Source organism: Pleurodeles waltl, chromosome 8, assembly GCF_031143425.1.
Source record: "Pleurodeles waltl isolate 20211129_DDA chromosome 8, aPleWal1.hap1.20221129, whole genome shotgun sequence".
Classification (NCBI taxonomy): domain Eukaryota; kingdom Metazoa; phylum Chordata; class Amphibia; order Caudata; family Salamandridae; genus Pleurodeles; species Pleurodeles waltl.
Window position 1 is genome coordinate 399,415,659 of NC_090447.1, and position 13,868 is coordinate 399,429,526.

A 13,868-nucleotide genomic window follows, 5' to 3' on the forward strand; every position below is an offset into this window, starting at 1 on the left:
AAACTTTCTTAAACACTGGTGTGTTTATGTTTAATTTCTTGTGGTAGAATTTCAGATGTCAAAGCACTGGAGGTAATAGAATTTATGACAATTTGGGGGTCACCTTTGATATTACAAAAAGAACAAAGAATGTCTGATACCATCTTCTATCCAGGGTTTGCTGCATGCAAAAAAATTATGTGTATGAGTGCACGAGGGAATATGATTAACATACAACTGAATTTAGACCGGATGGTGTTAATCAGTTATTCATTTCCTTTGTTAAACTTTTTCATGCAGTTTCCACAGCGACAATTGCTAGGTGGGTGAAAGGTATTATACAAAAAGCTGGAACTGTCTTACAAAAATGCTTTGCACTTTCCTTGTGAAGTGCAATGGCCAGCCACGCCTTATAGAAGGGTGCAAGATTGGAGGACATTATGAAAGCAGCTGATTGATCTAAGGCTGCCACTAAACACTACTATAAACCTATTGAGCACATGTTGAATGTTTTTTTAGAGGGCTACCGACATGCATAATGGTAGCCTCCAGTCTTGTAATGAAATAGGGAGTCTCAAAATTTTAATGACAGTAGAATCTGAACATCACTAAAGACACGGAGGCTAACATTATCCCTCCCCTCTCCTCGCTGTTGACTTGTGGTTAAGTTTAAGGAGATAAATAAGTAATAGAAATGTGATAAAAATGACAAAAAATATTAAAATAAGAAGATAAAGATTTATCTCTACATTGAGTTTCAATAGTAATTTAATGCTTCTTAAGTGCATTATTTGTTTATAATATATCCTTTGGTTGGTCTGCTCTAATAATAATTTTCTTCCTTTCAGACTATTCACAGGGAAGTGACTTCTAATTGACTGTGTTTCCCATTTCTTCATGTATTCCTTCTTCGCAAGAGAAGAGCTCAAGTTTTATTCATCAAGGTGCACATTTTAAAGAGGATGGTTTTCTATACATGGGCCTTTTATATGTTGCTAAGGATTCATTCTAGACTCTATTCCTTTATGATGTAATGAACTTTCAAGTGCTGCTGTGTGGAGTAGCATTAAAAGATTAATGCATAACGTTAGCCTCTGTGTCTTATGAAATTCAGATTCTCTTGTCATTAAAATGTTTAGAATCACTATTTCAAAACGTGGTACAATGAGTAGCAGGGAACATAGCAGCAGGAAACAGCAACATACACACATTATGGTGTGCCATGGGTGTGACATCAGCACTGGGTTGATGGGAGGGGAAGGATAAACAAGAACAAATGTCTGTCTGGTGCTCGGAAGAAAAAAAAACGGTAAAAGAAGAAAACGTGCAAATCAGCCCCATTAAATTAACAGTGCAGGTACATGCAGACTTTGGGTCACTTTCCCTGCAGCAGAGACCATAACTTCTCCATGGAAAATAAAACATCTATCCATCATCCACCAGGCACAACTAAAATTGGCAAACTAAATAGAATTACATTTTGTTTCATTCACATTTGTCAAATGGCACCAAAAAGTATTAGTAACATGCAAACTAAATCTATTGTCAAGGTCTATAAAGCACTGAATACTGTTTATTGATTTGCATTAACTCTTCAAAGTCCCCCACTTAAAATTGTGCACTACGGGCAGACACATACCTTCGGTTGAAATAATAATCACATCAGCAATGCCTATTTTGCATTTATCATTTTCTTATAATTGTAAACTAGTATGAATTCAATATGAACAAGCTTACTAATGTTTTACTAAAAATTTTCTTTCTACTTTTTGATTTCAAACAAAATTTTAAAAAGGCACTTTTTTGCCCAGAGGATGGTCAGCGGCCAAAACTTCACATTAGTCAATGATGTACATAGTCCTTTAGTAACCAACAACTGTTGCCTATGCTTAATTATTTTTTTTCCTACAGCAGATATGTTGTGGTATACAGCTGACAACCAAACAAGTGGCAAGTTTTTAAAATGTGTAGCACTAAAATATTCTGTGCTATTGATCACAGCCCACTAATCAGTAACCAGAGTGCGCACGGTAGTTCATTAAGTCAATCGCTATCAGAAGGATTTTGTCCACTATTTATGTAAGAAAGCAATTACACTACCAACTATATCCACACCTAGGTTACAGTAGTTCGCTACAGACAACCTAACCAAATCTGGGGTGGCACTTAAAGCAAGAAACAGGTTCTAATAGAAGCAATTTGTACTTACTTTGCATCAGATGAAATGCCGACAATTCTCCTGAGATCAAATGGCCTTCCCATGTCAAAAGGAGGATTTGAAACTTCAAAAGAGAGACGTCTCCTAAAAGGCTCCCAAATACCTTGAGCTTCTAAATAGGCTGTTCCAATTACTAAGAGAAAAAGCATGCTAGGAAAGAGAGAAGGGAAAACATTAAAGCTATTCTGATTTGCCTGGTTAGATGTAAAAGTACAGCACTTTCTTTCTGCTTCTTGTAGACCTACAGAGATCGACAAAGACAACAACATTTAAATATTGAGCACACAGTAGTTTCTTTGATACCTTATACACAATTGTAATATACAAATGCAAACGACAAAAGAAATAAGGAAACACATTTAAAACAATTTAGATTTGCCTGATTGGATGCCAAAGTTCAGTACTTACTTTCTGTCAACTGCTTCTTACAGACTTAATGAGAAATCTGCACACAATAATATTCATGTGGTTAGAACACAGTAATATCTTGGTGTTTTGTATGGTACATATGGTGAGATCACAGCCGCAGATAATGTTTCACATGGGTGTAGCTATCACGGTTAATATTTATTACCCATAAAACTGCCTTGATTTTAACCTTTTGTGTGCAAGCAGCAAACATTTTATTGCGCCATTTGCCTATTAGAGTGTGAAAACCTTGTTCAATAGGTTCAAATACAGGCTTAACACAGTCTTTCAAAGTGCATAACCTAAGAGGCAGCTGCAAAACCAAATAGAATAATGTTAACCTTTCCAAAAAGTCCTCCACTGTCAATAAATGATGGGATGATGTATTACAGCATTTATTTTGGTGTTTATTTAGCATCAACTTAAATTTCATTAGATTAACACATTGGGGACATGCACAAAATCACCTGGTTTTCTTTAAGCCGGTTAATGGTTGTTGTTCATGTCAATTCTTTTGGTCAGCTTCATCTGCACCTTTTTCTAAACTATTTTGAAAATAAAATGCTATGCTGTGCAAAAACAATCACTTCAAAGTTATAGCTTGCTTCTTTTCTGCACTATGCCTACACATTTTATCAGTATTCTGGAAATATGGATTGCTTAAAGTGCTCATCCAAGAAAATAACATTTTTATTTTTTTTCGGCAAAACTTCATATAAAACAATCATTACAAATTGTGTAACTACTTAATTTGATGATAAAAGAATGAATTTAAAAATGGTTTTTCCATTTATGCCTTCATACCTATTTTATGTGGAATATACACGTAGAGGCTGTTTACATCTAAACTCATCAAGGGGTAATTGTTCCCTCTATAATTTGTTAAAAAAATCACCTGTATCTTTTACATATGAGGGGAGAGCCTCCAAAGATCGACTGAGGAAGAAATCCTCTAATAGAGAACCTATAGAAGAAACTATAGGCCTGCCAGGGAGGTTTATAGGGTCCTTATGTATTTTCGGTAGAAAATACATGATTGGAATTGCAAACGAGCCTGGTCCTTAATAAGTAAACTTATAAGGGGACGCGTATAGGCCGATAAACCTTTTGGATCGCATGGAGTATTCTAGTCATGTAATGACCAGTGACATCAGTAATCAAGGTAATCAATTAGTAGCCACTAAGAGAATCATTAGTCAATAGACAATTATAACCAACATTTTATGAATAACCACAACTCATTAAAGCGTTTAACAAATGTTATTTCCCTATTGATTACAATTCTAATGCATCTGGTTAACTCAAACTTTATTTAATCAGCTCAGAATTAGTTTATTAGCGACCACCAATAACACAATCTAATCAGAACTTTAGAAAGCATATGTTCAAAAGCCTCAGCATAACCCACCAAAATGGATATAACAACATTAATAGCTTCAGCAATCTGTCCATCAATCATTTGTCACTGTCAACATCACCCAGGAAGAACCTTCCTAACCCAGATTAGCATCAGCATGTGGGACTTCATGTAAAAACAATTTAGAAAAATATGAATTTGGAGAACATCTAGCTAGAAGGAAAACTATAAAACAGCGCAGTTGGCACCTAGAAGAAAAAGCATATGTTAATCAGTCACATTGTCATAGCTACCTATCCACAGAATGGATCAGCAACAGTCAGTCTTTGTCTTCAGGTCATCAGTCTATCAGCAATGAATCAGGCTCTCAGAGCATGAGCCCAATGACAAAATCTCGAATTGCGTCTTCTGACGTCACCAGCATTCACTCCTCGCATCTTGCATCTGCCTAAAATCTGAAATTTTATCCCCTTGTCATTACTTTTTATAAGAGTGTTTCAGTCCACCCCCCTAATTTCTAATTGGTTCACTAACCAGCAATTATGACCCTAACCAATAACGTTTATTTTACAAATCTGTAAGTTCTAAGATTTTGCCGTTCCCAGTTCATGAATTGGTCCACTGTTCGATGTCTTCATCATCCGGCTCTTCAGGTATTGAAAATGTTGCAGGTTCCTCTTCAGTCACTTCAGCCACTGCTCTCATTGTTCAAGTCCTGGGAAAGTACATTTAGCCTACTCTTCACATAATTGTATCAAATTGACTTCATCATCTCCTGTCCGTCGGTACATTGCAGAAAGGTCTAGCTAAGCACACAGTTCGCGGTCGGGTATAGGCATCAGCAACTTTTACAGTGCACAGTTATTAATTCTGCTTCAGCATGAGGCCTCGCAAGTAGGCCGTGACTTCAGCTCAGTTAGCTTCTATGATATGATGCAAAACATAGGTTATACATCTCTATATGACATATTGCTACATTATTATTACACATTTCTATTACTTCACACAGTTTTGGTCATTGTAATATAAATTCATATAAGTGGCTGCCATTCTTCGTGGGCACATTTTCAAATGTGCACATTACTTTCTTCTACAATTAATTTCTCAGTGAACTTCTGTTAATCAAAACACATCAACATTAATTTTTAATTTCTAATTAGCATATTTCTAATTAGCATATTTGCGTCGACAGTCCCTCCCCTGATGACTAAATATGCCATCACACCTTTTATTTACTCACATTTCATAGTTCTGTCTCAGCCTTATTTTGCCTCCTCCTCAAATTTTCCCTATAAATTCTTTCCCCGTTTCGTTCTTCCCTCCTCTGAATATTCTTAGATCTTTTCAATTGTAACTTTTGACATAATTTACATAACCCCCATAATCCTAATATGCAAGCAGTCACAATTAATATTCCTTATATAATTTTAAATAACACCCCATTCCAAATTTGACTAAACCAATTTCCCACTGCAGCAAATCCTTCTCCAGCTTTCTCCCAAACACTTGGTTCCTTCAAATCTTTACTTGAGTTAGTTAGATTAGTGAGTTGGGGCCAAATGTAGCAAGCGTTTTGCATGGTGCAAACAGTGAATTTCGCTGTTTGCGCCATGCAAAACGCACATCCCGATGCTCATTCCCATTTTGCGAGTCGGTAACCTGGTTACCGACTCGCAAAATGGAAATGCGACTCGCAAATAGGAAGGGGTCCTCCTATTTGTGATGCGCATCGCGATGTAGAATTGCTTTGTGACCGTGAACGCGGTCGCAAAGCAATGTGCAGTTAGCACCCATTTCAAATGGGTGCTAACCCATTCGCAAAAGGGAAGCGGTCCCCATAGCACTGAAAAAATTTTTTCAGAGCCTGCTCTGAAAAAATGAAACACAAACGTTTCATTTTTTCGTTTGTGTTGCAACTCGCTTTCCTTTAAGGAAAACGGGCTGCAATACAAAAAAAAAAAACTGCTTTATTAAAAAGCAGTCACAGACATGGTGGTCTGCTGTCTCCAGCAGGCCACCATCCCTGTGAGTGCTGCGAATCAGAAGGGAGTCGCAAATTGCGACCCACCTCATTAATATTAATGAGGTGGGTCTTTGCGACCCCCTTCTGATTCGCAAATGGTGTCAGGGACACCATCCAGCATCCGAATTTGTGACTCTCAAATTGCTAGTTGGATAGACTCGCAATTTGAGAGTCGTAAATTCAGATTTTGCTATATCTGGCCGGCCCTAAGTTTCTTATCTTTCTATCGTTGTTTGGAATATACGAACAACAATGCCTAGCATTAATCATCCTACAGACTCTGCCTTCGCTAAAAGAATGCCTAAAGCAAGCCTATTTTGAAGCGTCATAGCTCTATCCGCGGCTAATTCAGTATCTATCAGGAGTATTGCCCCATTAAAATTTGTCACCATGTTATCCACAATAGTAGACACAACTTTTGTATATTGATCGAATTCAGAATGACTCCCACTGAAGGAATCACTGCACCAAAGATATTTCCCACAATTGCATAAGAGGTTTCTGTTGCTTATAATGTAATTCAGTCAATTTCGGAAATCTCTTTAAGTCATCTATCTGGTGAATATTAGGGGAAACTATCCACAAATAACATGTCCCATGCTATCTTCTAGGAAGACGGTAATAAGCATTAAGTCCACAAATATAGCAGATCCCAAAAATTGCATGGTCCTGACCATTCAGCATAAAAGTCCACTTACTCAGAAACAGAAAGACATACCTACATTCACTCGTTCCCACAAATAAAGTGTCAGTGCATGATTTTGGCCTAAATACACAAAGCTTCCCTACATGTAAAACACCTAATGCTAATTGCCCTTGCTTTTTGATAGCAGTGTAAGCATAATCATTTTTGAAAGGCCTCTTCTCCAAATATTTTTCTAACTTTTTTTTTAATGCTTTTCTCCTATCATCAGTATACCCTATAAAGCTCTTTTCTAAAGATGTAAGCAAGCATGTCAAATTGTTCTTATGAGCGTAAGCTGTTCTAAATGTTAGTGTAGGCTCAAAAAGTCCTCTAACTATTACTATATCATGCTCTCTAGCTATTTTACTTAAATATCTAATAATAGGAACAAATGAAAACACAACATCATGGTTAGAATAAAAATATGGTATGTACACTTGGTTATAGAACCTTGTTAGTAGCAGACTACAGTTTATTCCATAAGTTGATGGAAGACTATGGGACGTAACCCCTTCTTCCACTGATGAAGGAATTTGCGTACATACAAGACAATTCCTCACATCCATCGTTTCAACATATTCACTCAACAAGCGATAAAAAACATTAGAAGAAAGCTCTCCTTGAGCATTAGTATAGTCATGCAAGTATTTCTCATCTAACTTAAACCTCTCTAAATCTGTTAGTGTAGTAGTTTCAGGAGCAGTAATAATAATAGCTCTTTTCATATCGTGAACAGACATTCCCACAATCATTAGTATAAACAAGATTCCACACATACTTGCCAATCCAACACTCATGTATCTACAGCGCCCAATATTTCTATCTTGATTATTTAACTCAGCCATGATCTGTTAGTAATCAGAAAGCAGAAGTAACTCTTAGATAAAGTGCAGTAAAAATCAAAAAGAACATTTCTTCTCTCACAGTTAAGTTTCACATCCAGGAACTATTTTCCTTCATCAAAATCGATCAGCAGCTTGTCACATCCGGGTTTCAGTGTCAAATCAGGTTATCAATGTCTCTTCCAGTATTATTTTCAGCAGTCTCTTTTACGTTTTCCAGATCAGCTCGACAATTCAGCTTCCGATCACCTTCAGGTTTCATCAAAATACTTACTCTGAACATCTCTATCAAAACAAAAAGACATGAACTCGTGTTGCCATTCATTGGTAGTTGCATATGCCCATTCAGGACCTGCATAGCGTCGACTTGCTATTCTCTTTCTCTTCAATCTTCGATCACCACTTAATTCTCCTTCACTCATTTCTTACTTTCTCGTAGTGTCCACTTCTTCTTCTATTGTTTCATTTATGACCAGTTCCTTTTTCTTCCCAATCTGTGACTCAGGCCAATTATCTCCTTTTCTTGTTCCTTCTGTCAATATTCTTCGCAGGATTGGACTCTTCTTCTCTTTCTCTATGATGTTTTCTCTTGATGGACTTGCAACAGGCTCAGGGGGAGTCAGATCACCTTGACTTTGAACTGTCTCAACTCTTTCCCCCTCTTGGTCTGGAACTTGCTTTGTCTGCTTTTCAGCAACTTCTTCTTCTGGGAGAACCTCTGCTGAGCTAGGCTCTACTGCTGTTTCCATCGAGATTGGTTCTTGCACACCCTCCTGTAATTCTTCACTCTGGTCTCTTACAGGGGTAATTGAACCATCTTCCGCAATTTCTGGTTCAACTTCAGGCTCTCTTGGCTCCTTTCCTGGTTCAGGTGCAGTAACCTGTTTTGCTGTTGTTGGTGCTCTCAACGCTTCTTCATGATCTGGTGGACATACCACTCTCTTTGTATGGCCCGTGTGTATCCAGTTCGGAAGTCCTGCACACTTCACTGCTGTTGTTGTTAAGACTACCTGGTATGAGCCTCTCCACCGTGGCTCCAAACACGTCTTTCGAACGTGCTTTCGGACAACGACCCAGGCACCGGCTCTCAGATTGTGCCCTGGATCGTGGATGGGTGGCATTGGCTGGAACTGCTAGTAACCTCTTCGCTCTTCCCATGAGGATCTCATGGGGTGACAGCCCTGTCTTTCAGTCAGGTATGTTTCACATTGACCTCAACACCAAAGGCAATGCATCTGGCCATTTCAGATTCGTAGCTGCACACATCTTTGTTATTCTTGATTTCAGGGTACCATTCATCTGTTCCACCATCCCTGATGCTTCAGGGCGATAGCTACAATGCAACCTTTGCTCGATGCTCAATGCTGCACATAAGAGTTTTATCACCTCGTTATTGAAGTGAGTTCCCCTATCTGATTCTAAAGAGATCGGAAACCTGAAATGTGGTATCAACTCCCTAAGCAACACTTTTGCTACTGTGAGACTGTCATTCCTTCGTGTAGGGTATGCTTCAATCCAGTGACTAAAGACACACACAGTCAACAACACGTACTTCATACCTACAATATGCAGACATTTCAATGAAATCCAGTTGCAGTCTGCTGAATGGACCTCCTGCTCTTCCAATGTGGCTCAAATTCACCACTGTCCCTTTTTTCACATTCAGAGCTGACAAACTATACAGCGTTGACATACTGCCTCTGCTGCTTGCCTGAATTTAGGATTAAACCAATCAATTTTAAACAATCTAACCATGGCACCCCTCCCAATGTGTGCTTGTCCGTGGTAGTATTGGGCCATTTATGACAAACTATTGGTCAGGACCATCCGACCCTCTTCAGAAACCCAAATCTCATCAGGAGGACGTTGTACACATTTTAGTTTAGCCCAGAGATGTTCCTCTTCCTTATCAACATTTCTTTGCAATGTTTTCAATTCTTCCAGAGTATCAATCACCTTGATGCAAAACTTGTACAGGTGTTGTCTTCTGGCATCAATTCCCACTTGTCTTTGAACGATATACAGTTCAATGCACAAAACCTTGCGACTTGATCCGCATATCCATTTCCCAGTGTAATGTAATCTTGGACCTTTTGATGTGCACTACATTTTACCATCGTAACTCCTTAATCTTGTCACCATTTCTTACTGGTGTACCAGTAGAGATCAGGAAACCCTCTTGCGACCACAATTGACCAAAATCATGAACAATTCCAAAACCATAGTGGGTGTCAGTATAGATTGTGACTCTCAATCGCGCAGAAACATGTCATGCTCTAGCAAGACCTACCAATTCTGCCACTTGTCAGGAATATACACCTCAAAGCCAGGAAGCTTTTAATGTACCTGTGATTGTGCATACAGCATATCCTGCTCTCAATGTCCCTGTACCATCGCTGAGACATGAGCCATCAACAAAGACAATTTGATCATTTTCTTCTAATCCGGTATCTCTGATATCAGGCCTTGGTTTTGTACACAGTTCAGTTACCTCAAGACAATCATGCTCGATGTCTTCCTCTATTTCAATTTCAACAGTATCACTTGGAAGTAATGTTGCCGGGTTCAACACTGTACATCTTTTCAATGTTACGCTTGGAGCACCTAATATGCTTGTGTCATACCTTGTCAGTCTTTCACCAGTCAAATACTGTGTTTTCGTTCTTGTCAGTAAAATCTCAACAGAGTGAGGAACCATTACCGTCAAAGGGAATCCCATCACTACTCCCTCACATTGAGAAAGACTTTGACCAACTGCAGCAACAGCACACAAACAACCGGATAAAGCTGCTGCAACTGGGTTCAAGGTAGCTGAAAAAAAGGCTACTGGGCGATAAGCACCTCCATGGACCTGTGTCAAAAGAGACAAAGTACAAGCATCATGTTCATGACAAAACAATGTGACTGGTTTTGTGTAATCAGGCATTCCCAACGCTGGAGATCTTCACAAACTCTCTCTTAACTCAGTAAACGCTTTCATCTGATCTTCATCTAGCATAATGGGGTCAGTAACTTCCTTATGTGTCAGCTGCTGCAACGGTTTGGCAATCTCAGCAAAATTTGGAATCCACTGTCGGCAATAACCTACCATTCCCAGAAACATTCCGACATCTCTCTGTGAATTTGGTGGACTTCTCTGCAAAATCGTTGTAATCCTCTCCCTGGAGATTCTGCATGAGCCTTTCTCGATCTGATGTCCCACGTATTTCACTGATTTCTGACAGTACTGCAATTTCAAAGGGGACACTATGGGGGTCATTACAACCATGGCGGATGGCGGGGAACCGGTTCTCCGTCCCGCCCTCCAAATGCCTTCCATTTACAGAGATCGGTCTGTGTGCTAGGGCCTCTAGATAAGAAGCAACTTGGAAGGTACAAGAAACAAGTCATATTAATTAAAAGTCATTAGAAAAGTTAAGCATCTCATAGTACACCATTGGCTCCATGATTTGCAAGGAGGGATGGGGGAATATGTCAGTGAGGAAGGTGGCGATTGGTCTCTAAACAAAATTTTTGTGCTAAATATCCACCACTGCTTACATTTGGTTTAGTAATAGAACATGTGCATAACCATAAGATTATTATCAGCTGTTTTGGTAAAACCAAAAGAGCAAAATCAATCCACATAATTTTTCGAATGAATCTATTTAGATGAAACACCATTTGTGGATTCACTGAAAGTCAAAATGCTCTTAATAAGAGAAACACAAATGTCCCCATGTTCTGCTGTCAGGAAAGTGCAAGTTACTTACCTTCAGTAACACCTTATCTGGTAGAAACTATCTAGCCGCAGATTCCTTACTTTCAACTATCTCCATGCGTCAGACTGGATCCGGGAATTTTTGAGCAGTAACCCTGCACACTGGTAAGTGGTGTCATTCAGCTCTGCGTCGGAAGTAACATCCAGGGCACCTATATGGGCCCACCTTTCTGATGTCAGTTCATTTTCGTGAATATCCACACCAGGAGCGTGGAGCTATGATGAATAGTGACCACTGGTGGGAATTGTTAGGGACATTTTCAAGGGCAAATCCTCGTCCTTTATCAGGTGGCAGTGCGGGGAGGATGGATGGTTTGTGTAATATATCAGTGACTAGATGGATTCTCTACCAGGTAAAGCATTATCAAAAGTAAGTAACTTGTTCATCTGATAGACTTCCAGCCACAGATTCATTACCTTAAAATAGATACCCAAGCGATGCCTCCGAGGAGGCGGATCTGCAAACCCAATTTAGACCAGAAAGTCCTGCAGGAGAGAACGGGCAAAATGCCCGTCCCAACGGACACGACTGTCCAGGCAGTAGTGCGTAGTAAACATGCACAAGGAGGCCTACATTGGAGCATTACATATATCCAGGACTGGAACTCCACAAGCTAACACAAGGGTCACAGCTTTGGCTCTGGCAGAATGAGCTTGCACGCCTTCAGGTGGATGCTTGTTGTCCAGTGCCTACTAGATCTTTATCCAGAGCACTGACCATCAGCGAAGATGGTTCATTTCTGCACATCCGTCCCTTTCTTGGCCTGATGTATCCTATGAAGAGTTGATCATCCACCCTGAAGTGTTTGTGCAGTCAATATAGAATGACAACGCTCTTTTGGGTTCAGACAGTGGAGTCTCTCGTCTTCCTTAGAAGGATGAGGAGGGACAGAAAAGGTAGACAAGGTGATGGTCTGGCCTACGTGAAAAGGAGTGACTACCATGAAGGAGGCATGTGTCCAGAGAACCAGTATGTCAAGGTAGAAGGTAGTATATGGAGGATACACTTGCGCACCCTCCTGCCCGATGCAATTGCCACAAGAGAAAAAAAGTGGTCTTGACTGTCAATAACCAAAGAGAGCAGTTATGCAACAGCTCAAAAGGCATGCACATCAGTAAATTAAACACCAGGTTCAAATACCATTGGGGTATGATGAATGGGCGGGCATTGTTTTGTAAACCTTTGAGAAATCTCAGCACAACAGGTGACAAATAAAGAATGTTGGACTGGTAACTGCAAAAATGCAAAGATGGCTGAAATTTAGCCCTCAACTCCGTCCAGACTTGACAAAGAAGAACAACATAAGGGATCAATGCTTCTGAATACACAGCATGCCATAAATTTGTCCCAGTGGCAGGCCTATACAGTAATGGGGGAGGGACGCCAGGCTGGCAGAATAACATTACAGACTTCTGGAGGACGGTCAAAGGGTGTCAGCCGCCGCGGCCTGCTGAATCTCCATGCATGAAGGCAGAGGGTTCACATGCAGGACCCTCCCCTATTGCTGCAACAGAAAATCCTCCTAAAGAGGCAGTCTAACCATAGGACCAAAGCTCATGCTCAACACCTTGTGAAACCAGACTCTTCGTGACCACTCCGTAGCCACAAGAATAACTTGGGCCCAGTCATTCCCAATCTTCTTGAAAACTCTGGGCAGGAGAGGTATCGGCAGAAAAACGTACAGGAGGCTGGAGCTCCACTCGAGACAAAAAGCGTCTCCAAGTGAGAGCCGTCTTGGAAACTCAGGCACGCAGGACTACTGATATTGCACAATCTCGACGGTGTCGAACAGTTCTAACCAAGGTCTCACCACTCTTGAAAGAGACCTTGCACCACCTCTGGATGGAAACATAATTCGTGATTCACTAAGCATGGATGGCTCACATCATCTGCCCTAGCATTCAGAGAGTCTACCAGGTGTTGAATCATCACCATAGGAGTGACTCTAATGTTCTAGCCGTGTCCAGAGGCGCAGAGCCCCCTAACAAAGGTCCCACAACCTCACCCCACCCTACCCTACCCTTTCCTGTTAGTAAGACTACCCTGATGCTGTGCCTATTGGAACTTCAAGTCTCACTGCAGGGCCCACATATGCCAGTGGGTATGCTTCACTAGTAGGATGTTGTGGACTATAAGGCTCAACAGCCTCAGAGTCTCTCATTAAAACCCAGGATAGAGGCTGAAACATCGGTATCATATCACAAAAATCTTAGACTCGCCATTTGGGAGGATAAGCCTGAAGCTGCAGTTTGTCAGAACAGCTTCAATGAAAGGGAGCATTTGAGAGGGAATCAGTTGTGACTTCAGCACAGTGATAGTGAACCCCGGTAAATGCAGGAGGTTCCCTGTTGTTTGAAGCTGGGAAACAACTGCCTGGGTTGAGCCCACCTCTAACAGCTAATAGTCGAGGCAGGAGGAAGACTGGAACCCAGAACACCGCAGGTGTGCTGCAACCACGGCTTTCACCTTTGTGAACATCCGAAGGTTGCTGTTAAGGCCAAAGGTGATCAGAGCTAATTGAGAGTGCTCCTGGCCCACCATGAACTGAAGGTACCGTCTGTAGGCGGGCAGTACAGGGATGTGAAAATATGCACC

General features: G+C 40.5%; 1 protein-coding gene across 2 annotated transcripts in view; it reads right to left on the bottom strand.

Annotated features, from left to right (window-relative positions):
- Nucleotides 1-13,868, bottom strand: part of TMEM131 (transmembrane protein 131) — an 892,454-nt gene that overhangs the window by 241,717 nt on the left and 636,869 nt on the right. For both annotated transcript variants that reach the window (XM_069204268.1, XM_069204267.1), the window contains exon 30: nucleotides 2,189-2,347. In XM_069204268.1, the coding sequence (XP_069060369.1) occupies nucleotides 2,189-2,347 (159 nt within the window). The remainder of the gene's footprint in view (nucleotides 1-2,188; nucleotides 2,348-13,868) is intronic.